Here is a 26,250-nt window from a genome sequence, read left to right as displayed (position 1 = left end):
GCTGCACTTTGACTTCAAGATAGTTACTGCAGACTTCCACTTTATTGATGAAGTGGCTACTTAATTTTGGGACCAAACCCCGTTCCTGAGTAATTGTGCATGAGTTTAACTTTCTTTCTTGATTTTTCCTTATGAATCTTTCAAACTAAATGCAGTTGGCCATGGAACCTGCATTTTTCAGCCTAAGACAGCATTCTGCTGGCGTTCATACAGGGACACTTTTCCAGACATTATGTCTGTGTGTCTGGAAGTTCTTCTTTTAAAGTCATGATGCACCTATTACAAGATTGACCACTCTGTGTATTTTATTGTGCCTGTAAATAGTCTGTGAGCAGGAACACTCTCTACAGCCAAATGGCTCCATCTCTGAATGGTGAGGAGAAGTGTATCCCTGTTTTGGAAGGCCTCTGCAGTGTTCAGGCTTCACGTTATATCTCATGTTTCGAATTTGTTTTTTTATTATAGAAAAGACGAGTTGCAGATCTCTTGGCAAGCTTCATACCAGAGGACGAGGCAATTCTTCTGAAAAATGGCAGGTGTGTTTTTCCTTATTTCTGGCTCTTGCATCCCTGAAATTGGGAGGAGGAAAGGTTATGGCTTGTGTTCTGAGCCATTCAGTGATGTGTTTCATGTCCTGAAAGACCTCTCTAGGAGAATAGCAATTCAAATCCTTTCAGGATGTTGTGTCTAGGTCAGTGCTTGTGAGACTGAACCTTTGAAAGATATTGCAGCCTGTGCGGGGCTTGTCTGTTTGAGGTGATGTGTCGAAGGTCTGTGCTATGACGATGTGGCGAGCTTGCTGTGCAGATGACTTGCTGAATTTCTCTGTAACACTCAGTTTTCTTCCTGTGCTCCACTTGCAGATATGCTTGCACGGTATGCTTTCACCGTCCTGTGTTCGATACCCTTGATATGCTGACCATCCATCGGAGAGGAAAGAAGCATGTCCTCAGTAAGTTTGCTCCAATACCACTAATTGTGTCATTTCCCTAGAACATGTGATACAGGTCAAGATGGTGAATGGCCTTACACTAGTAAGTGTGCAGAAGGGAAATGTTGGGGGAGGGCCTGTCATTGCGACTATGAATGCAGAATGGGGCAATGCCTTCCCTCCGTTGTAAAAAGTCTTCTACAAGGCATGGTCAAGCCGAGCTTTTCATCTGTCACCAGTACGTGTATCTCAGGGAATCATTATTATTTTGTCACCAGTAAGTGTGTTATGGGACAGAGTGAGGAAACTGCTTTCACCACTGTTCAGATGGATTTCTAAAATGAACCCTAAGGGGAACATTTTAAGAGGCCACCCTAGTTACGGTGAACAAGGAGTCTCTAAGCTTTAGCCAAAATCCAATCAAAGTATCGTGAGAGAGCAGTCAAGGCTTAGCCTTATGAGTGAGCGAAGGTGATCTAGGGACTCGGGAGAGTTCATACAGAATAACACATACTAATTCAGCTTAGACTGTATGTATAAAAATAAAGTTATTTATTAGGCCTTTAAGAATGCACTGAGAAATTAAACTAGCAGGTAGTATTGTCGCACAAAACCATATATCCACATTTCTGAGGTTTGTGGATCTGCATAGAATCACATGCTGTGCATAGGCTGACATCTAGTGGTAGTAAGAGTATTGCATGACTTGTTTTCATAAAGGACGTTGACTAGGCACATTTGTAATACTATCCCCTGTGTGACGTGTACTCTACTCATGGCGTTGAGGTGCCTCAGATTGTTTTTTTTCCGCCATCGTAGTCGTCACTATTTGTGGAGTTACTAGGCTAACGCCATTATTAGAGAAGTTATAAACTTTAAAATTTGTCTAACTAAGGGCTTAGTAAAACCATGCAACTGAGACGGTGCAAAACTCCACTCGTAGTATAAGGCTGCACCACCTTAGTATTTGGGAGCGTAGGCAGAGCAGCCAGGCTAGGAAAGTACAAAGTACCTGTACCAAAGTACCTGTAGCATACGCCTCGTTCCAAAGAAACACTTACAACCAGAAGTATTATAAAAAATAAAGGTTTATTATAAATACAAGTAGGCCAAGGTAAATCTTAGTGGTAAAGTACATTGTCATAGAATCATAAACACAGTATTAAAACATAACACAATGCTGAAGGTACACAGACCAAAGCATAAACCTTGTTCAGAATAACTAACAGTAATTCTGGGTAAGTCAGTCCCAATTATACCTTTCTAAGAATGGAACACACCTATTCAGGGAGAGTAAACCCACAAGTTACTTTTAGATTACTTTCAGTAATTCAAGGATAGTAGACCCTGTCAGTCATGATGTGACACTCCGTTAAGAAATCACTTAGTAAACCAACCCTGTTACCAGGATACTTTTCTGAATAGTGGAACACAAGTTCATGGTATGGTATGAACCTATAACTACATTTAGGATAAACCTCAGTTATACCTGGTGAGTCAGACCTAATGATGTAATAAACTATTACAGTTCCTTTTCAGATCAGTGTAACACAGATTGTATGCAATATCTCTTTACACTATTTTAGGATGGCACAAGGCAAACAAAGATTAGTAAAATCCACAAGACACTTATTAAGAATTGCACACAGATATTCAAGGTAAGTAAAACCCAAGGCAGACTTATTCTAAAGAGCAGATCAGGGGAAGCAAGACCCAGTTGGGGAATTTATACGTACATTTCCTAACGGAAATAGTAAAGGGAAGCCAACCGCATTACTTTTGGGAAGAGGAGCAACCACTTCACAGGCAAGTAAGTGTAATCCTATATATACTTTTAAGAATGGCAGAACACATTCCAAGGAAAGTAAGAACTCTTGTAAGTAAGAACTCTTGTAACTGCTCATCTTTCAGAGTGGCAGTTACCAAACCAACTCTTTTAAAATTAAGTAACTTTTAAACCCTTGTTACATTTCCTAGGCAAAAGGCCCAAACCTTATAAGCCCTTGCCTATTCTTGGAGTGTGCTGTCGCACTTGGAGCAGTCCATGTGCTAGATGGAATTCGCAATAAATGATCTCGGACCCAAATAACCAGACAGACTCAAAGGATATGGCAAAGTATTACTTTATTATTAGCTCAATAAAGTAGGGAATTCTGGTGAACAAACAGATTGCAGCTCACACACTCTCGGAATACATTTAGAGTAAATAAAGGCTTTATACCTTGATGTACGGCAGCTATGACATCATCCTACGTGGCAAACGGTAAAAACCTATCAGGCGGAGGGATTTGTTAAGGGACCATTTATACTTATATGTTGTATAGGTGTTAGTAACACAATTAGCTGCCTCATCTGGTAGGCACGCCTCACTCTACTTTTGACTACTTATAACAGAGATTAATAGTAGAATAACAGCAACGGATTGACTTCTGCAACAATGTATGATCAATTGCTACATGGGTCCTCGTGATTGGTCGGCATTCTCTCCCAACCTTGGACATTGGGCTCATTAGCAGCATGCAAGCAAAACAAAACCCAGGTGCTAGGAACAACGTCCCACTACAACCCACTTGTCCAATTAGTCCACCATCTCTCATCAGTTTAAGCCTCAAGCCAAGGCTTCTCTTTTGTAGTTACCATGCTGACTGTTCTTGGGACCTTTAATGGAATGAAGGTACATCGCTATATTCAGTTGGAGCCTAAAGAATAGGCCTTGTTTTCGAGTCTTGCACCACATGTGAGACCATGATTATGTTCCTTTTGAGCTTTTATTTAGTGCTATTGAATACAATTATGCTGGGTGTTATTACTCCTCTCGGCCTCTGTAGACTTGGTTGCTCTGTCTTAGATATACTTTCTACAATCTTGATTGTTGAATACTTGGCACTTATGAATTTTCTTCTTTTAATCTAAGAGACATATGTTGTGCGTATGTAGCTTATTCCTTCAGACTCCCTTTGTGCCTTACAGTTGCCTGTTGATGTGACATCCTTGATCCAAAGTCAAACGGATATTCTTTGTTCTCTGTGCAAAGCTGTTTTTCCAGCACCTGTCAGCCTTGCAATCCTGGTCTCTCTCAGATTTCTTAGCTTACTTTTATACGAAACCGACATCCATCTTTTTATCATGGCTTTTTATCATGGACACTCTGTCCACATTATATTTTCTACTGCAGCAAGCTTCTATATGTCTCATTCTACCTTGCGTTTCTGCATATGTGCATCTACTGCATCTTTTCTTCTCAGTATATATGATGTCTTCGTACTTGCACATCCAGTTACTTTATTACTTCAGTTCTCATCTTTATTCTTTAAGTATTCACATATCATTTCAATGTTTCCTTATCTCTTCTCATTGTGACATCAATTTACTCTGGTCTGTTTCAATGGCGTATGCAGGCATCCTTCAACCTCCTAAGTGCGAGGGTACATTTGATACGGTTGTCTAAGTGCATAACGTCTTTCATATGTTAAAGAATATTTATACCACACACTATCGTCCCCTGGCGCTCTGATGGCTCTGAAAAAAGGGAAGGGTGGGGGCGGGGGGTGAGTTGGTGGAAATAAGCTGGAAAAGTGCAAGAGAGCAGTGATGTGCTGTTGGCGACCTCAACCCGGATAACTTCGTCGGCTGGGATTGGGGTATTTTTCGGTCGGTAGTCGTGTGCTGTTGTGCGAGTATATGTGGTTTGTTTTGTTGTTACAATGTAGTGAAGTTTGTGCGGATTGTTGTGTTACAGGTTTGTGGTTGTGTTTGGTTAGAGTTTGAGAGGTGTATGCAGAGGGGTGAAATTGTCAGTGAATTAGTTAATTGGCATTGCTGTCTGGTAGCGAGGCGCTACATTTTCATATTCTCTCCAGGTCGGGCGCGCAAGCGTCTCTGCATCTCTATCCAGATCTGGGAACGGCCGGCACTCAGTCCCTTCCACACATGACGGCCACTCACATTCATAACCTTGTCCCAGTTCGGCCCCGGTCACCTCCGTACAACCTGTCTGTATGCGGCGCAAGCAGGCGTTTGTGAGTCTATCCAAATCTAGCCTGGATAGCATTCCCAATCCAGTCGGTACGCGGCATTGGTCAGTCAGCGCTACTCCATCCATATGTGGCAGTGGTCGGCATTCATCGTCTTATCCAGCTTGTCATTCAGGCTACCGGTCTTCGATGCGGTATTGGGAGGATACCTCTTGTTATGCACTGTACCTTCTTGTCCTTACAATATGACGGAGGTGAGGGGGCAGGCACTACAGATGACATGTACATCTGTCTCTCTGCATTTCCCCCCTCTGGTAGAGTCCTCAACCACCTCCTCAATCATATTCACCTTTTCTCCACACTTTGGTTTCTTCGGAATCCATATCTTTGTCACCACCCTCAGGTCACCTGCAGTCTTAATGTGCTCATCCACACTGTAGGCCATGTGGCAACACTACCAAGTCAGTTCACAGAATGCCCAATGTTCTACGTAGTTCTTATGATCCTTAGGGTAATAAAACGTTGTTCCTTTTTTATTATGAGACTTCCTTTCAGTTGTTCACGGGTGGTGCTTTCCGTCTGAATATGCTCACTAGTTTCAACATTCACATTGATCATTATCTTCATCCCAATAGCTTTGTTTGTTGTATTTAATTATTCATTTATAAAGCGCACATGCAGCCCAGGGGCATCGAGGCGCTGTTACAGAAAGTGGCGGCTTAGTTTCAAGGACCATACAGAGCATTGTTCAGATTAATACAGGACAAACATTTTGGTTCAGACAAACAACCAGGTTTTGAGTGCTTTGCGAAAGGCAATGTGTGAGGGTTCTGCTCTGAGGGTAAGTGTCAGAGAGTTCCCTTGCATAGCAACAAGGAAAGTGGAAACTTTCCGCGCCTCCCCTGGCTCGTTTCACTCTGGGAGCTACAAGTCGGTTTGAGTAGGGTGTTCTGGTAGGTCTGGAAGCGCAGGTCCTACTCACTCTCTGAGAGTTGGGTGGGGCTGCGTGGTTGATGGATTTGTGGGTGATGGGAAGTGTTTTAAACAGAGTGCGCTCTTTAATGGGTAGCCAATGCGCCTGCTTTCTTGCAGAGGAAATGTGTTCGCTTTTAGGGATGTCTATGGCTGCTCGCAGAGCATTATTATTCTGAATGGTTTGGCGTTTCAGTTTTTTAATGTGGTGCCGGCAAAGAGGATGTTGCACTATCCAGTCTTGAGCCAATTATAGCTCTGGCAATAGAAAGGCAGTTTCCAGTAGACAGGAAGGGTCTGGCTACGTTTAGAAATTTTGTGCAGTAGGCTGCAGAGGAGGCGATAGCGCTGACTTGCCTGGACATGGAGAGGGTGGTGTCTAAGTAAACTCCTAGGGTTTTCACAGACTGTGAGACTGGGATTTGGATGTTGTCGATATTGAAGGTGGACTATTGGTTGTTGAGTTTATTTAGGGTTTCCTTGGGTCCTACCAGTAGCAGTTCAGTGTTATCCCCATTGAGGCAGAGCCAGTTCGCTGCCATCCAAGCCTGGATGGTGGAATAGGCAAAGTTGAGGGACTTGACATCTGCCTCATAGTTACCAGATAGGGGGAGGAGGATTTTGGTATCGGCAGCATAGTTGGGCATATGCTGAGTGAGTCCAGAATGGCAAACAGTGGTCTGGTAAAGATGTTATGGAGCGTGACAGAGATGCAGGATCCTTGCGGATCACTGCACTGAATGGTGGCTGGGGCGACGCATGAATGGTCGTAAAACACTTTCATAGCTCTGCCTTGGAGGAATGAGGTTATCCAGGCTGCCGCATTATGAGGAGAAATTAGCTGAGGAGGAGAGATGGTGGCAGAGTATTTTGTGGTACACAAGATCAAAAGCCGCTGATGGGTCTAGGAGGAGAAGTAGAGCAGGTTTACCTTCATCCTTGAGGTCGTCCATCTGTTTTTAAAAAATTCAAGCAGGACTAATTCTGTGCCCTGTGGAAGCCAGACTATCGCAGACCTAGGATCCGATTGAATTCGAGAAATTGTTGGGTCTGTAGGTAGGCTGCTTTGTCTAAGAATTTTAGCAGGAAGGGGACTGTGGTTATCGGTCTGTAGTTGTTGGGGGAGGTAGGGTCGAGTGATTATTATTTTTTTTTTTTTTAGAAGTGGGCGCCGCATACACATGCTTCCTTGAGGCTGGAGGGGACGAGCCTTGAGGTGAAGGAGACATTTGTTAAGGCAGTAAAGAATGGTGCAAGGGTGCCTGCTCAGTGCGGCAGGGCAAATAACACCTTTGCAGTTAGAGGGTTTTTTTTTAATAAAAGCGAGAACTTCAGGTTCAGTGACATCTTTGAATGTGAAGAGTGGAGTGGAGTGTTGTGTGTGTTGTGACTAGAGGTGGATGTGGAGGACTAGTGAGGTGGGTTCAGTGTAAGCTGGTTGGTCTGGATCTTGTTATGTATGTCTAGTTTACTGAGCATGGCTTCCTCCTTGGTCATGGCCTGTGGTGGGGGGAGTGGGAGTTTCAAGTTCCCTGAAAGTTGCGAAGATCTCTTTCGCGTCCGATTTGGCATCAGCAATCCTGATGTTAAAGGATGTAGCTTTAGCCTGGATGATTGCTCTTTTATAATCCTTGGACATTTTGTTAAACTCAATTTTGGAGGAGTCTATGCGGTTTGTTTGCCAGATGGAGAGGGCAGTCCGTTTTTTCTAGCAGAGTTCTTGTAGCTCGGGGGTGCACCAGGCGTTCATGTGCTTCTTAGGTTTGACTTTCCATGTGGCTAGTGGGGCTATGGCATCTACTGCTTGTTTGATTGTGGAGTTGTAGATTTCAGCATGTATTTCTGGATCATTGGAAAAGGGTGGCCTGAGGGCAGGGATCTGTAGGTGAGGTAAAAGCCTTTCTTTGGTAAGCTTGCAGGAGCTCCTGGCAAATGTTGGTGGAAGAGGTGAGGTGCAGGGTTTCTCTTTCTCGCGTGCGGGGGCAATGGAGAATAGGATGACATGGTAATCTGTCCGGGGCTTAGGGAATTGGAGCTGATGGAGGGTGGGCAGTTGCGGTCTACTAGCCAGCCTAAGGTGCAGCCTTTGATGTGTGTGGGTCAGTTTGAAGCCTAGAGTGTCTAGCACTTTAGCGAGTGATTTAAGTTTGTGGATCTCCCGGGTAAATGAGTCCTAGGTTCAAGTCACCTAAGAGAATGGCCTTGGATGAAGTCTTAAGGTTGTCAGATAGTAGGTGGATGAGGACTTCTTGGAAATCTGCCATGGGGCCAGGTGGCCGGTAGACCCTGTAGAGCGTGATGGTGCAGTTGTGAGATCTGGTGAGTTTAAGCACTAGTATGTCGCTGTTACCTTAGGTGGAAGTGTTACTCTTTCTAATGGGGATGGACTCTTTCGCTGTGAGGGCTACCCCGCCCCTTTCAAGGTGAGGGGGGTCTTGTCTGAATATGGTATACCCTGGAGGAAGTGCTAATGAGATGGCGGGCCTGATGCTTCATGGAGCTAGGTTTCCGCGATTGCTAGGAGGTCAAGGTTATGGGAAGTGTATGTCTAAGGTGTGGGCTGGGAGGGAGCATGCGTTAATGAGGGCGCAGCTTAGCATGGTATGTGAGAGGTAGGGAGATGGAGCAGTTGTAGATGTGGAAGCTAATGCAGTACCACCATTGGAAGCAGTTGGAGTGATAAGATGGGCAACGTTGGAAATAGCACCACTAGCAACATTTGGGATGGTAGCATGGGCAGCATTTGGCATGGTAGCATGGGCAACATTGGAAATGGCACCTCTAGCAACACTTAGTATGGTAGCAAGGGCGACATAAGTAACAGAGTTTGCGGCAGCTGGGGCGGCAGTTGGGGTAGCAACGAGGTGCGTGCCTTGGCAATGTTCTGATGGTATGACATTTTCATTCCTAATTGGGGCATTGGTGTTGGCAGCAATGTTCGGCTCCGGTTCAGTTTCTTTCAGTGCGGGAGCCCTTGGTTTGGGGATCAATGTACTGGCCAACATGCAGGGTTGTGCAGAGAGTTCTCGTCCTGGTGTGGATTGGTGCGGCGTAGCGTCTGTGGTAGGCAGCGGTAGCCACTTACTGGAGGTGGTGTTATGCAAAGGGAGGAGTATGCTTACGAAGGAGAAACGGGGGATGTCCACATTTTTTAGGTGTCACAAGCTGTTACTTTCCCTTAGCTTTGGGATAGATACCACATTGGGTCGGCATGACAGGGTAAGGGTGTCGGGGGCAGTGAGGAGGGTGGCGGACGGGCACAGGCATTTAGTCCCAAACCGGGCCGGATTGGGTGTTTGGCCTAGAGTTAGTGATTTTTTTTGCTGAGGTGGGTTGGTAGATTTCTGAATCAGGGCTGTGTCTCTGAGGTGAGCACAGTGTTCAGGGGTAGGTGGGGGACTGGAGGCTGCAGCGGCTTCGCAAGGCAGAGCTGTGAGGGGCTGCGTTGCCTCTGATTGGGAGCTTTGGATCAGGATAAGGGGAGAGGGCCTTCACATGGATATGGTTGTTGGGCGGTTTGGGGGTACCTGGTGGGGTTGGGGTGGGGTTGGAGGTGGATGCCTAGCAGGCAGTTCCTGGTTGCGGCATCTCTGGGCTGAGAGTGGTGAAATTGTGGGTTGGTGCGTGAGCAGAGATGCTGGAATCTGCGGATGAGTTAGGAGCGGGTGTGAGTGTGGAGCGGGCTGATGGGCTTACATACCGCGGCGACAGGCGTGTGCTTGAGACACTAGCGGAGGCTAAGCCATGACCATGCAAACTTGCAGGTAGCTTACCTTCTGCGGCCCTTGGCTGAGGCAAGGGTGCGTTGGGTGGGCTTGCTGGCATCAGCATCGCTGAGCAGCAGAGCTCCAAAGAGGCAAATGTGCCTTTGCTTTGTGCCGTCACTGCACGGCTTCGCCTGCTGGTTAAGGTCGGAGTCCCTTATTGGTCCTGGTTGTGGCCAATCGAGTGCTTTCTGGCTGTGGGGTCCATCGTCTGGGGCCTTGTCATTGTGGGTGGCGGCCATGTTGATGTACGAGGGTCCTGCTTGTTTCTGTTGGTATGGCTGATATGGGGTACACTCCAGCGTCCCTCGGGGGGTCAGCTCCCTCGATACTCAGAGGCAAATGTGTCTTCTTGCATTGTCCAATGAATATTCTTATAAAACAGAATCCTTGCAATACTAACACTAGTATTGCTCCAAGTAGTTTTGATGCATTTGCCAACCAGGTTGGAACCCATGAGAACCAGGATGAAAACCAATCTGAGTCTTCGGTCTCATCTACTTCTTCCACCATTTTCGTATGCAGGGTTGTCAACATAGTTATTGCCTGTGTCAGGGTTCCATTTTTTCATCATGGGCAGATAGGTATGTGCAGCAGGAAGGCCCAATCTTGCCATACACACTTCCTTCCATTGCTGTAATCAAGTCCAAGACATTCCTGTTCTGGATGATAATAAGCCAGATGGCCCTCAATTCTTCTTTGATCGTATTAAATCCTTTTATGGTTGTATTAATTGTTTGTAGCAGTTCCCACCTAGTGATCTGTAACCACTTGGCTTGGCTGTAAATATCACTGCTGTCCTATCAAACAGTTTATGCTCATCTGGAATGTCATGATAAGCTTATACTGATTTTGCCGAAAAGTAATTTTCCCTCTTTAGTCTGATGAGGTTGAGCTATCTTCTCTTCCTTTGATGTGCAGTCATTGTTGGAAAACCATCTATGTGGAGGTCACTTTGAGGGATCACCAGGGCAGGAACATGTTTCATTACCAGAGAACATACTCCGTCTCAGTTGTTGGGCAACTTCATATAAGCTCTGGATCCACAGGCCCAATAATGATCCATCAATGCTGCAGTTCCTCCTGTTATGCCTGAAACCACGACTGTTTTCTGGCATTCTTTGTTTTCTCCAACTGTGTTCAGGCCCTTGTTTCTGAAATACAGAGTCGCTTTCTTTATGGGTAATATAAATACAGGTCCCGCTTCATCTTCAACCCATGTTAGTAATCTTGCAAACTTGGCACATTCCTTAAGACATCCATCATTCACCTTCTCTACTACATGCACTGGTGATGTCATCAATAGGTGTGCACTGCATACCAACATTCCTGCTTCCCATCCTGCATTAATGGTCACTTGTCCATAAACCAATAGTCGAAGTCTCGCCTAGCATTACGGCTGTCCTGGTCTTTCCCACCCCCCTGCACAATTCAGTCTTTTTTGCTTGATGACCGTTATCTGTCCTCCATTCAGGCCACCAAATGAATAATACAACATTCTATTCTTCCATTCAGGGTCCTTTCTGTCTTTTGTGTCTTGATGTAAGCATCTTTATATGGGAACGTTTTCTTTGACATCCACTGTAGGGTGCCCATTTTCCTTCAAATTGTCCTCTCGTCAAGCTTGCAGCTAGGTGGACGAGACAAATCACATCCCGAGCGTATATCTCTCTTGCTATATATGTTCTGGCTGTATTCATGATATCAGGGATAAGAGAACATACAAAGCAGCTTTCACCTGATGTCTTTCACCCTACCTCACTCATGTGTTGATACCACATGTTATTCTTTAAATGGGCTGAATTATCAAGGTACGTATTTATATCTTCATGATCCTCCCTAGCATCCCTCTTAGAAAATGTGTTTGGTAATATCAGGGAAGATATCACTTGTGCTTTTGTTTGGGACAAAAATAGATGTCTCATTGCGCAGCACTTCATCAGTATTTTTAAGCACTATATGACGGAATGCCATAATAAGGAAGAAAAGACAAATCATTGTAAAAAATGAGGTTACCAAAACTATTCCGAAGAGACTTAACGATCTTCTTGCTGGCCATATGTCTCCTATTACTTGGAGAATTCCCATTTTTTTATTCAACGTGCAATTTATATCACTTTTGTAAAGACCACACTTTTTATAATAGGCATTGTAGAATTATTGCAATAAGGGTCCTGAAAATAATAAAACGTTTTAGAATTTCCCACAAATGTAATTACATTAACGTGTCGCCTTACTAGAGCTGGGTAAGATCGAAGAATGTAGGTAAAAACAGCATACAGAAATGTGTGCAACATTATTATTATAGATAACATGGCATTTCTTGTGCTCTTCTTCTTTGTATTTGATTCACAAACACATTGTCTTTTGAGCCTAACTAGAATTGCCCTGCAACTAATGTAAAGTTGTGTTTCCTTTCAAACTTGGGAATGGCTGAAAAATACAATACAATTATTCTGATTAATCTTTGTTTTGGCCTGAAGTAGCTGATCTCACTGTCATCCGTGGAACATCTTCTCTTACTTCACTGTCAGCGGGTGCCGGAGGGGTAGGGGTCTCTCCTTTTTAGAGTTTCACGTCATTGAGATGCAGCCAGGCTCTTCTTCTCTTGAGTTTTACTGCAGTGGGAGTGGCCCCCTCTACTAGGTACGATCCTTCAAAGCAGGGTTTATTCCACAAGCACGTGGTCCCCTGGATACAAACTAGGCTGTTTAAGCAAGTCACTAGGATCAACTGGTTGGCTGTCTTCATCAATCTTCTTTGACCCTTCCCTCTGATTTTTGATATGTTGAGAAATGAAAGAAACACTAGCGGTCATATTAGTTACATAATTGTGCATCTCATCACCTAGTGTTTTTGCTGCACTGTGGGCTGTTCTTTTCACTGTTTCTATTCGCGTGGGAGGAGCAAGGGGTATTCTCATGCAGCGTTCAGTCACCAACTCATGAGGAGTTAGATGGTGATCTGAGCCAGGCAGATTTCTAAGTACAAATAATGCAAGGAGTAGGCAATGAAGCCATCCCTTCTTCAAAGTCATCTTGGTCTTTGCTATCCATTCTTTAAGAATAATCTCTCACATATACCATTCACCTGTGGTTGATAGGCAGATGAAAACCTGTGCTTTAGGCCTAATAAAAGAGTAACCTGTTCAAATAACTAATTTACAAAAATGCAGCCAATTGTCAGACCGCAGGGCTTTCCACACACCCCATCTAGGAAGCGCTTCACGTGCGAGAAACTTGGCAGCACATGTGGCATCGGCGTGCGTGCATGGACTTGCCTCAATCCATCTAGAAAAGGGACATATTACCACTAACGTATATGCATGCCTGTAACATGTCCACATAATCTATTTGTAGATGCTTAAAAGAAGGACCATTAGGTCTGGGGATCGCACCTCACTGTTATCAAAGTGTGCCCTGTTGTGAACTTCTGGCATGCAATGCAGTTCACAATAAACTGCAACGCGTTCTAACAAATTTGGTGAAACCAAACTTCAATGGTAGCAGCACAATTTTCTCTAGTTGTGTGTGCGGGGTAGTGAAGCTGCTCCAGCGCCACCTTAAATAATGCTAGAGGCATAATTGGCTTTCCAGTACTGTCCTGTCTCCATAAAGCCTCAGTGGGGGACAAAGAACACCCCTTTTTTCTCCATAAGTCCTGCTCTTCTTGTGGTGCTCGGCCTTGTAATTCGATTAACTGTACAATAGACAACATGTTAAAACCTTCCTGTACCATCATTCTATCTATGGGGAAGGCTCCCCTAGCAACCCGGTCTTGCATAACCCGGACACCTGAATTCTTGCACCGGTCGGAGGGTAGACTCTGGTCGTTACAGGAAAGGTCCTAACGGACTGAACTGGGGTGGCAGACAGGAAGATGGAAGTAATGGGAGAGGTAGCAGTTCCTTCTCTGACCCAGGAGCAAGCTGGGTCCCTGTTGAACCCCTCACCAAGAGGTGGGGAGGGGCCCACACACACCCCCACGCACAGATTCTGCTGCTGCGCTCTCCTGGGAGGGGGGGGGACTGGCGCACAAAATGCAGGTATTTTATAAAGACTCCCTCGCATTGGATGGCGGTCTCCTTCATAAGGTTAAAGTTTGGTTACTCGTTAATTAAGGGAATTGAGGTGTGGGGGGCAGGCAAGAAGGAAAGGGGAGATGGATGCGGGGGGTTCCAGCTCAGGGAAACATACAGTGTTGAGCTCTGCAATGATGTGGAGGGAGGGGAAACCATGGCCGGACTAATTGAGTTAGTGACAATAATGACCTGGAACGTGAGAGATTTGGGGTGCTCAGCTAAACAGAGAGAGGTTCTGGGGTATTTGGTAAGATGGGGGGGGGTGCAAATAGCATTACTCCAAGAAACGCACCTCGATAAGACCGAACTAGGGAAAGTGAGGGCCTCTTGGGGGGGAGACCTATGGCACAACATACTCCTCATACTCGAGGGGGTGCTGATATGGTTAGCTAGGGGGGTTTGATTTTGATTTTAGTATTTATATCACGCATAGCCAAAAGGCACCAAGCAATATAATTGCATCTGGGCGCAGGTGATTTAATTGTACAGATCAGGAAGCCAGACGCATCATGGGCAGTTACTCGAAAATAAAAGTCTTTAGCTTTTTCCTAAATTCGCCCTAAGTTTCAATTGTCCGAAGATTCAGTGTAAGGGAGTTCCAGGCACGGGGACCTGCGTAAGAAAAGAGTCTATCGCCCCAGGAAACCAACTTTGATGGTGGGATCGCTAGGAGATGTTGTTCTGAGGTGTCACCCCTTCCACATCAGATTCCGTCACCCCTAGATGTCCTCATAGTACAGCCCACTGTTAGGATATGTATAAGAGATGTTAATATGAGAATCAATCAGTTATGTCACACACCTATGGAAACATGTCATCAGATTCATTGCACAATCATAATGGTAATGTATCATCGTTCGTCTGGGTGCTTGGAATGTGGATTCTCAACTTAAGAGGTTCTGGGTTCCAAGACAGGACGGAAGGAGAGACAAGGCTGCTGTGGACGGTTGTTGAATCCCTTCCGGGGGTCGTCCTGCATACTTAAATAAACCTCATTTTGTGACATATTACGGACTAACTGATGGTTATTGAACGTAACAACTGGCGACGAGGATGGGATTCAACAACCGTCCACAGCAGCCTTGTCTCTCCTTCCGTCCTGTCTTGGAACCCAGAACCTCCAATGGCCGCAATGGAGATCTGCACACTATAGCATTTGCCTCAAGGTCACTTAAAGATCCTGAAATTAGATATTCAGTGGTTGAGAAAGAAGCTCTTGCTTGCATATGGGGAGTTGAAAAGTTCAAAAGGTTCCTGTGGGGAAGGGAATTTGAGATCTGTACTGATCAAAAATCATTAGTTGGTATTTTTACCAAAGGTGGGCTGGAAGGAGTATCGAGACGCATTATGAAATGGGTCACAGCTCTTCAAGGTTTGCAATTTACCATGATTCACATTAGCGGTGGAGTCAATGTGGTGGCGGATGCCTTATCAAGGTCTATTCATAAAGAAGACCATATCAGTATAAATCAATCTGATCAGGAAGAAATTTTTGAGATTTTCCAAGTACATGATTCCCTAAAAAAAAGATGAGTGGGATAAAGCTAGTAGTGAAGATTTAATGTACCAGAAAACTTTAACATTGGTTAAAGAAAACAGAATAAGGAACTACAAAGGTGACATGGGTGGATTTGCCAGAGTTAAAGGGGATTTATGGATCCATGACAAATATCTACATAGAGGGCATCAGATGATAGTTCCTCAGGGTATGAGGAAACAGGTAATTGAACTAGCCCATGAAGGACATTTAGGTCTAGCTAGAACTAAAGGTATAATAAGATCTGAGTTTTGGTGGCCTGGAATTGATAAAGATATTGAAGAGCAAGTTAAGGAGTGTCCAGAGTGCCTTGAGGGAAACAAGGGTTTAAGTGTACAAAAAGTACCTATGGTTATTAGGGAAAGCCCGCGTGTACCATGGGATGAGATTGCGATAGATCTTTTAGGACCATTTAACATTGGAGGGACCAGAGACAGCTACTTGCTGGTGGTCATAGATTTATTGTCCAAATGGCCTGAGATATGTTTGCTTAAAGATATTTCCAGCAGCAGTGTTACGAAATTTTTGGAGCAACTATTTTGGAGAGAGGGTTTTCCCAGAAAATGTTTGTCAGATAACGGTTCCCAATTAGTGTCCAAGGAATTTAGAGAATTTTTGAATAGGAATGGAATTGAACAGACAAACACCTCTCTCTATCATCCCCAAAGTAACGGTTGCGTAGAACGCTTCAATGGGACATTGATGGAAGCCATAAGAATTGCGGTAGCAACTGGTGGGGATTGGTTCAGAACGGCGATGGAAAGGACATTCCAGTATAGAATAACACCTCATAGTGTCACAGGATTAACGCCCTTTGAGATTTTGAGAGGTAGGAAGCCAAATTCACATCTATGCCCAGGGTGGATGGGAAAATCCAGGATAGTTGGTGTGGACTTGGAAACAGTGAGGAGTAGAATGTTTGAAGCAGGAGTTAAATCTAAGGAACGATATGATAAGAGGAATTGTTGTAAGGAACTTAAGATTAATGAAGGGGATTGGATCAAGATCAAACTACCTACTAAAGTTCGTAAAGGAGCATCTTTATATTCTGAACCTAAACAAGTGGTAAAAGATTTAGGCTCATCGGTATTAGTCAAAGGTGGTGGTATCTGGAACAAGGAGAGAGTAGCAATTGCCAAATTTGTCAATGGAAGGGATTGATAGACTTACATAAGAGAATTACGGGTACTACCACCACTAGCACAGTGGGTGATATATAATAACATCAGGATATGTATAAGACATGTTACTTATTCATGGTTCTACTTTATTTTAAGTTATTTACATGTATTTGTGTTAGGCCAATATGTTAGGCTGTATCTTAAATTTTTAGTTCAAGGAAAGGAAGGAGGTGTTAGGATAAGAGATGTTAATATGAGAATCAATCAGTTATGTCACACACCTATGGAAACATGTCATCAGATTCATTGCACAATCATAATGGTAATGTGTCATCGTTCGTCTGGGTGCTTGGAATGTGGATTCTCAACTTAAGAGGTTCTGGGTTCCAAGACAGGACGGAAGGAGAGACAAGGCTGCTGTGGACGGTTGTTGAATCCCTTCCGGGGGTCGTCCTGCATACTTAAATAAACCTCATTTTGTAACATATTACGGACTAACTGATGGTTATTGAACGTAACACCCACCCCTTCACCCAGGTACTCCAGGCGACCCCCCTACCTTGAAGCCTTCTGTGTGCACCCAGCGGCAGAATCTTGGTGTGAGGTGTCCATTTCGGACGGCCTGCTTTCGCGTTGTTTCTGGCAACCGTGGGGCCTGTGGCCGCAATGGAGATTGCGGTTGCCATGGGGACGAGGTACAAGCAACAGATGAGCAACGCGGAACCGATCACGTGATCACGCAAAGTCCGATCACGTGATCAGAATGGGACGTTCATATGGAAGTCATTCCCTCAGAACATTGCTTATCAGCTGTTCTCGGCATTTGTTACGCGGCTCCTCGACCTTGTTACCTTGGATCTGTTTTGGTTTTGGAATCTTTGCTTCGTCCCTGGACTGTGCCTGTCTTACGTTTGGATTGTTCTACCTGGCTCTACTGACGACTACGATCTGTTTACTGGACTGCGCTTGTATCACGTTTTGGGTTGTTCAACTCCTGCACGGTTAACAACCACGGACTGCCCATCTGATTGCTTCTGTCTTCATCCTCATTACTTCAGCTACCTTAAGGAATCTCTGACTTGCTACTGGAGTTCTCCTGCTACACATTTCTTTCCATGCTTATTGGCGCACTCTTGTATTTCTTGGAACTAAGCAGAATCTCTCCTTAAATTCAGCACGCCATCATCAATCTGCAGCTGCTGGGTCCACCTTCCTGTTCCCTAAGTCCTCCTGGCTTTCCATAGCTGCACTACAGGTGTAGAGAACAGACCCTCTTCCCAGCGCACCACTGTCCTCATCTAGGTAGGTGTTCATTGCCTATTCCCTTACACACTGTTGTCTACAAGAACACTGTCAGCTGTTTAATACTGCCCTTTTCTTGCAGTGGTTCGGGGTCCTGTGTTCCTGCTCTCACCTACCTGTGGCCCCAATATCCAGTCAGCGAGTCTTATAGCAATCGCTCTGACTGGTGCTTGGGGACAGAGGTTTTCATAGTCCACGTGGTTACGGTTTCCTGACAGACTGATGAGCCTTCTACCTGGACTATGGAAGCCACCGCAGGAGACCCGCTAACCACTTTAGTTCAGGCAATTACGGTCCTGCGGGCAGATGTCACCTGCCATGGCAGCCAAACACCAACGACTGGATACCATTCAAAGGGAACGACCTGCTCTGCCCGCAGACCCGGAATTTGGGGATCCACAACCAAACCCCAGTGCTCCTAGTGGTCCTAACCAGCCAACTCCTGTCTATGTCCCTACCCCATTCCCCTTGGCAGCTCCCGAGAAGTTCCAGGGAGATCCCCGGAAGTTTCGAACCTTTATCAACCAATGCAAGTTACACTTCCTTTGTCGCCCTCAAGCATTTCCAGACTCCACTACAAAGGCCGCCTTCACCCTCTCCCATTTGAGTGGAATTGCTGCCACTTGGGCCAACCCGCTGATTGAAGGCAATAGCCCAGTACTCTACGACTTTGATAGACTGGTCACTGAAATGACACGTGTATTTGACACCCGCCACAAAGCACAAGCCAGCGACCTCGAACTACTCGACTTGACCCAAGGAAAGTCCTCTCTGGTTGATTAGATCACCCGATTCAATCAATTATCGGTTCAGACATCATGGCCTGAGAGCAAGAAGGCTGTGGTGTTTTACAGAGGGTTGAACGACCACATGAAAGATGCACTAGCAGTAGTTCCCTCATTGCCTGCCCAATATCCAGAGTTAGTTAACTTGGCTTTATAGGTAGGCCCGACGCACTGAGTGTAGATCTGAAACTGGTTGGAGTTCTGGTTGGTTTGCTTCCCCTGCCCCAGCATCTGTCCCTGCACCCAGTGAACCCATGCAAATTGGGGGCATCAGGAGTCTGATCACTGTCACGGAGAGGGAGAGACGCCGGAGTGCCAATGCATGCTTTTACTGCGGTCTGCAGGGACATTGTGTTGGGGAATGCCCAAAGCGCCCATGTCCCAAACCGCAGGATTTTCAGAAGGCTTGTCCCTAGTTCCGGGCGCACGGACGAGCCCATGGCAAGCCCCTATGTTTTCTTCCGGCATCACGAAACCCATAGTGGTAACTGCCCTCCTCTTGTCCTCCGATGATCTTAAGCATTCAGTACAATTGGTTATCGATTCAGGGGCCACCAGCAACTATGTTGACATTACAATAGCGGCCTCCTTGAATCTGCCCCTGCACAATAAGAAAAAACCTGAATATGTGCAGGCAGTAGATGGTACCACTCTTGTCTGGCCCCATTTTACAACATACAACTCCATTAACACTGATAATTCAGGACACTCGTAGAGAAAGTGTCTTTCGACCTCATCACTACACCCCAATTCGGCATGATATTGGGCATCCCTTGGCTGCATATTCATAACCCATCTATTGATTGGTCATGTGAGAGAGTATTCTTTGAGTCCCTTATTGCCAGGAACACTGTCTCACGATTTGAGATACCTTGACATCTCCATCCCAGGTTTTAGGTGCCCTGGCTCGATTGACCTAAGGGGTTGATGACTCCCAATCTATGGACTCCGACTCTCCTAATCATATGATAGGTGCCTTGGTGCCCTGTATTCTCGCGGAGTATCAAGAGTACTCAGAGGTCTTTGACAAGGGATGTGCTGAACACCTTCCACCCCACCGTCCCTATGACTGCCCTATCGACTTGGTCCCGGATGTAGTTATTCCCCCAAGTCGGATATACTAGTCTCCCTCCGAAGATCAGGCCCTTAGGGAGTATATCCAGCATGCCCTCCGTATTGGACACATTAGGCCATCTCGTTCACCTGCGGCTAGTCCAATCTTCTTTGTGCCAAAGAAAGAAGGTGACCTCCATCCCTGTGTGGACTATCGACGGCTTAATCAGGTGACCATAAAGAACCGGTATCCAATACCGCTCATCAACCCCCTTCTGCACCGTTTAAACAATGCCACGGTTTTCACAAAACTTGACCTCCGAGGTGCCTATAATTTGGTTCGCGTTCGGAGGGGCGACGAATGGAAAACCGTGTTTTGCACCCGACACGGCCTCTAGGAGTACACCGTGATGCCATTTGACCTATGTAATGCCCCTGCCACATTCCAGCGAGCGGTTCATGGATGATGTATTCCATGATATCATTGACACCTATGGCATCGTCTATTTAGACGATATTTTGATCTTCTCATCCTCCATCAGTGAACACATACTGCAAGTCCGGGAGGTTCTGGCCCGACTTCAAGCCCGCGCACTATACACCAAGCCTGAGAAGTGTCTTTTTCACGTGACGGAAGTAGACTTCCTGGGATTCCGCATTTTCTTCGGGTGGGTTGTCCATGCACGCTTCCAAAGTCAAAGCAGTCCTTGATTGGCCCTTTCCCACCAATGTTAAACAGCTTCAGTCTTTTCTTGGGTTTGCCAATTTTTATCGGTGTTTCATCCCGGGATTTTCCTCCGTAGTTACCCCTCTAAGCGCTCTTACTAGTCCAAAAGCGCCATTCTTATGGTCCTCGGTACAACAAGAAGAATTTACCACATTAAAGACGGCCTTCACTACGGTACCCATTCTTCAGCACCCCAATGAAGACCTACCTTTTATTGTTGAGGCTGACGCCTCATCTTATGCTTTGGGTGCTGTTCTATCCCAGTCTTTTCCCACCACAGGTCTTCTTCACCAGTGGCCTTTCATTTTCGTAAATTCACCACTGTGGAATCTCACTATACTGTGACTGAAAAAGAATTACTGGCCATCAAAGATGCTTTTCAGGTATGGCAGCATCATCAGTTGGGCGCCAAACACCAGGTTACGGTATATACGGACCATCGAAACCTGCAGGATCTGGCTACCTTTTTAGATGTGTCAACAGTCGGCAGGTACGCTGGCATCTGTTTTTCTCCGCCTAGGACTTCGTTGTACGAAACCCCCCCGGTGTTATCCACGGGAAAGCGGATGCCCTGTCATGTCTACCTGGTGGTGACTCTCTCGCAGTTTTCCCTGAATCCCTCTTAGGCAGACATGCCATTTGTTTATGTAGCCCTCCAGACCCTCTACTCGATACCATTAAACAATGGGCGTTCCGTAATCCTGACCAGATGCTGGATTGGGACCTAGTACTTCACAACGAGTTGCCTTTTATGCAGGACAAGCTTTATCTACCCACTCATGACACCCGTCTTCGCGCATTCGAATGGTCACATGACGCCCCTATCAATGGACACCCCACTCAGAAGCATACCCTGGCCTTGCCTCAACGGTGGTGTTGGTGGCCTTCTATGCGCAAGGACGTATGTAATTATTTCAGGGTTGTCCCATTTGTGCCCAGTGTAAAAACCAGAGAGGAAAACCCCTGGGTTTACTCCAACCGTTACCCCTCCCGCTCCGTCCCTGGAATACGGTATCCATGGATTTCATAACAGATCTACCTAAGGTACAAGGTTACAACACCATTTGGGTCGTGGTTGATTCTTTTACCAAAATGGCCCGTTTTATTCCTTGTACTGGGGTGCCCTGTGCTCCCACCTTGGCTGACTTCTTTTTTCATTCTGTTTTTTGCCTGTTTGGTCTCCCCTCTTTCCTGATTTCCGATAGGGGTTCACAGTTCACTTCACGCTTCTGGCGGGCCCTCACTAAACTCAATGGAATCGATGCTCGATTTTCATCCTCCTATCCGGAATCCGATGGCCAAACAGAACGTGTTAACCAATCACTCGAGCAGTACTTACGTTGCCTATCCTTGCAGTTCCAACACTCATGGCGTTGTGTATTGCACGTTGCTGAGTTTGCGTACAATAACGCCCTCCACTCATCCACTGGTTTTTCCCCTTTTTATGTTCTGTACGGTCAACATCCTCGCAATCTTCCACTCCCTGACCTTCCTTTTTCGGACACTCCTACCGCCAATGCCTGCTTACGGGATTTGTCCACCATTCATGACCAGACATTGTCCCATCTCCGGGAAGCACAGTCCCTTATATGTCGGGCCGCTGACAGGCACCGAACTCCTGCCCCCTTCATTTCATGTTGGTGACAAAGTCTGGTTGTCGACTAGGCATCTGTACATTCCTGGTTGCAGGAAGTTGTTACTGCTTTTTGTGGGTCCCTATAGGGTCACTAAGGTTATCAATCGGGTAGCGTATCGCTTGTTGGTTCCCGGCACCTGGAGGATCCACCCGGTGTTTCACACCTCCCTTTTGAAACCATTTTTACCCTCTACTCCGGCTATACTGCCACCATCTCCTGTCACTCCATGTTCTCCCGAGGAGTTTGAGGTCAGTGCGATCCTTGGCTCTCGACTCATTAGAGGTTGCCTGTTTTACCTCGTGGACTGGTTGGGGTTTGGCCCCGAGGAGAGATCTTGGGAGCCTGCTGGGAACGTTAATGCCCCGCTGTTAGTTTCCCGTTTTCACAGGGACAGTCCGTCCAGCCCACGGGGTTATGGGCCTTTTCGGGTGGGCTCTGTCACGCCTTCCACATCAGATTCCGTCACCCCTAGATTTCCTCACAGTACAGCTCCACCCCTACACCCAGGTACCCCAGGATGCCCCCCTACCTTGAAGCCTTCTGTGTGCACCCAGCGGCGGCATCTTGGTGTGAGGCGTCCTGGCCTTTCAATTTCGGACTGCCTGTTTTCGCGTCGTTTCCGGCAACCGTGGCGCCTGTGGCCGCAATGGAGATTGCGGTTGCAATGGGGATGAGGCACAAGCAACAGCCGAGCAACGCGGAACCGATCACGTGATCATGCAAATTCCGATCACGTGATCAGAACGGGATGTTCATAAGGAAGTCATCCCTCAGAACTTTGCTTATCAGCTGTTCTCGGCAGTTGCTACGCGGCTCCTCGACCTTGTTACCTTGGTTCTATTTTTGGAATCTTTGCTTCGTCCTTGTACTGCGCCTGTCTTACGTTTGGATTGTTATACCCAGCTCTACTGACGACTACGATCTGTTTACTGGACTGTGCTTGTATCACGTTTTGGATTGTTCAACTCCTGCACGGTTAAAGACCACAGACTACCCATCGGATTGCCTCTGTCTCCATCCTCATTACTTCAGCTACCTTAAGGAATCTGACTTGCTACGGAGTTCTCCTGCTACTCATTTCTTGCCATGCTTATTGGCCGCACTCTTGTATTTCTTGGAATCTCTCCTTAAATTCTGCACGCCATCATCAATCTGCACCACCTTCCTGTTCCCGAAGTCCTCCTGGCTTTCCATAGCTGCACTACAGGTGTAGAGACAGGCCCTCTTCCCAGCGCACCACTGTCCTCATCTGGGTACGTGTTCATTGCCTATTCCCTTACACACTGTTGTCTACAGAAACACTGTCAGCTGTTTAATACTGTCCTTTTCTGGCAGCGGTTCGGGGTCCTGTCTTCCTGCTCTCACCTACCTGTGGCCCCAATAACCGGTCAGCGAGTCTTATAGCTATCTCTCTGTCTGGTGCTTGGTGACGGAGGTTTTCATAGTCCACGTGGTTACCGTTTCCTGACATGAGGATCGTAAACGGTGATCTGGGTGGTAGGGAATTTTTTGGGAGTAAAGATATATCGGAGCAGTTCCTCTAAGGCACTTAAAGATCAAGCAAAGAACCTTAAACCGGACTCATTGCTGAACTGGTAGCTAGTGGAGATTTCTCCTGAACTGTGAGATGGATGACCATCTCGGCAGGAGTAGACCAGCCTACCGGCTGCATTTTGAGCAAAATGTCGGCGCTGGATTTGGACTTTTTTATTTTATTTATCTTATTTATTTCATTTGTAAAGTGCCTAAACCTAAGGGCATCAGGGTGCTGTTGCAGACCAGTTACAATTATGCACAAGCTTGATTCATAACAGGGTATAACAGTAATACATTGGGAGTGGGAATACAGTTAGGAGAGACGAGAACATGACATTTCTGTCATGATGCCTACCTCCAAGGAGCCAGGTCCGACCCAGCAACCCCAGAGGCAGGCATCATTTCCCCCAGGGGAGTGCCAGCGGGCCCAAGCTGGGGCCCTTTGGACGCAGTCCTGGCGCCTTAGGCGCCAGGCTCATGTTGGACCTCTGTCCTGGCGCCTTAGGCGCCAGGCTCATAAAGCTAGACATGTGTTCAAGTGTTTTAATGTGCACTTACCTGATGCAGACCATGCTGCCACATCCAGGCCCTCTTGAGGCCTGAATAGGAACTACTTTACCTGTGGGACTACTTTCCACCCGGGTGTGCTCGGGGAAGGATACATACCTGATCGGAGGAAGGATACACACTTGGAACTTCTTCCAAAGCTATTTAAACCACACCCGATCAGCAACTCACGCTTCGCGTTGTTCTGCTCCTCGCAGCTGGACGCTCACCGTGTCAGCTCCTGCATCTGGACTTCAGCCACGCCTGTCAGCATCCTGGGTCACCTGCAAAGGGAGACAAGAGACCTACCAGCTTTTCTGCACCACGGAGACATCACCGACGATCCTGAAAGGGAAGACATTTTTAAAAGCATTTCGTTACGATCGCTGCAGCGCTGCATTTCACTCACCTTTCCTGGGTTCCTCCATCTTCAGCAGCGATCATCCCGATACACAGCCACTTCCAAGAGCTTAGAGAAAAAGACAAGAATAAGAGGTGAGAGAAGGAAGGGAATAGGAAAAGCTCAGTTTCCTTCTAAGACTTACCTGTTGGGTCATTCCCATTTCATTTCGGGTCTTGCTGCTTCCAAGCAGGACCCCGGCCCCTATCGGGGAAAAAAGACAAAGACATTAGATGAGCGAATGCAAAAACATTACCTGAGCGCTCATCTAGGACTTACCAGATCTTTACTGGAACTGCACGTTTCACTTCGGGTCGGCGCCATATCTCCGGCATTCCGAACCCCAGCCCCTATGGGGAAAAGACATCAACATCAGCGCTTTGTTGCAAGAAGTCTCCAAAGGAATCTTCATTCATCACCTGAAAAAAGACAATGAACATTATTATTTAAAGCTTGAACTTTTGAACTTGCAACAGAACTTTTACAGCGCCTTACCAGTATAATCAAGCTTACCTGAACTCCCATCCAACCTCAATCCAGTGAAGTAACTGGGTTCAACGCGCCCCTGCGTCAGAAGCAGGATGGAGAGCTCGTCCTTTCAGACCCTAAGGTGAGACTTCACGGGGAATCGTGGAAGGGTATCGTGGAGGGTTGGAAGAGAGTGGGAGGCTTGAGCATAACTCAGTCAGTAGGTAATACTCCCTTTTCACGCACAGGGGAATATTCCTGCGAACCGGAGAAGCCAGAGTAGAGGACCCTTCCTGTCCATCTTCAGAGTCCTGCGCTTCACCATTGAAGAAGCATCAGCACTCGAAGCCAGACCTGCGCCTCTGTGGGAATCAGGTGAGCGTTACAATTTCAGACCATGGAATGGATGCAGGGTGACATCCTGGTCGGTGAAGATTTGAGGCAAAGAGCCAGGATTTCAAGGTTTTTCGGAAGGCCCAGTATGAGTTCTCTGCTCTTAGTTCTGCTGGGAGGGAGTTCCAATGTTTAACTGCGACTGTTGGGAAGCTTATCTCCCCCTCCTTGGGCTCTTTTCACTCTTGGTATGGTCAGTTTGTAGGTATGGATGGATTGTATTGGTCTGTTGGATTTTGTTCTTTCAAATTGGGACAGGTAGTGGCGGGGCAGTTTTACTCAAACATTTGTGGGTGATGGATAGTCTTGAAGATAATCCTTTCTTTGATCGGGAGCCAGTGAGCCTTTTTTCTGGCGGCTGTGATGTGTTCCTCTTCCGGGATGTTCAGTGCTGCTCTGAAGGCATTATTCTGTATTACTTGCAGTCTATCTAAGCACTTTCTGGATGGGCCTGCAAATAGGACATTACAGTAGTGTAATCTAGCCCCAGTGACAATGGTCATGCAGCTGTCTAAATTGAGGAATTGTCTAGCTCCGTTGATAAGTTTTGCTGTACAGGCTGCTGATGAGGCAATAGCATTGACTTGTCTGTTTCGGGATAAGGAAGCGTCTAGGTACACGCCTAGTGTTTTTATTGCGTCTGAGACTGGGATTTGGATTCCATCTATCTGGAAGGATTTAATTTGCTGGCTGAGTTTCTTAAGTACTGCAGGGGACCCTACCAGTAGGATCTCGGTCTTGTTGTTGTTTAGTCACAAGTAATTATATGCCATCCAGGACTGGATTGTCAGGTAAATTCTGAGCATTAGTGAGTGTTGTAGCAGCCTGTCCAGTGGAGAAGGACTTGGATGTTGTTGGCATAATTTGTGTAGGATATGCCTAGGTCGTCCAGGAGGTCAAATAAGGGTTTGGTGAACATGTTATAAAGGGATGGGGAGACAAAGGATCCTTTGGGAACACTGCATGGGATGGGCGTTGCGCTGTCCGTGTCAGATAAAACTCTCATGGTCCTTCCTTCTAGGA

At 46.3% G+C, this 26,250-nt stretch overlaps 1 protein-coding gene across 2 annotated transcripts in view; it reads left to right on the top strand.

Moving 5' to 3' along the window:
* SCNM1 (sodium channel modifier 1) overlaps positions 1 to 26,250 on the top strand; it is a 395,472-nt gene that overhangs the window by 67,892 nt on the left and 301,330 nt on the right. For both annotated transcript variants that reach the window (XM_069649879.1, XM_069649878.1), the window contains exons 2-3: positions 466 to 536; positions 864 to 952. In XM_069649879.1, coding sequence (XP_069505980.1) covers positions 466 to 536; positions 864 to 952 — 160 coding nt within the window. The remainder of the gene's footprint in view (positions 1 to 465; positions 537 to 863; positions 953 to 26,250) is intronic.

Source organism: Ambystoma mexicanum, chromosome 1p (genome assembly GCF_040938575.1).
Source record: "Ambystoma mexicanum isolate Mex_15411 chromosome 1p, UKY_AmexF1_1, whole genome shotgun sequence".
Classification (NCBI taxonomy): Eukaryota; Metazoa; Chordata; class Amphibia; order Caudata; family Ambystomatidae; genus Ambystoma; species Ambystoma mexicanum.
Note: the sequence above shows the minus strand (reverse complement) of the source record. Positions and strands in the feature narration are given on the sequence as shown.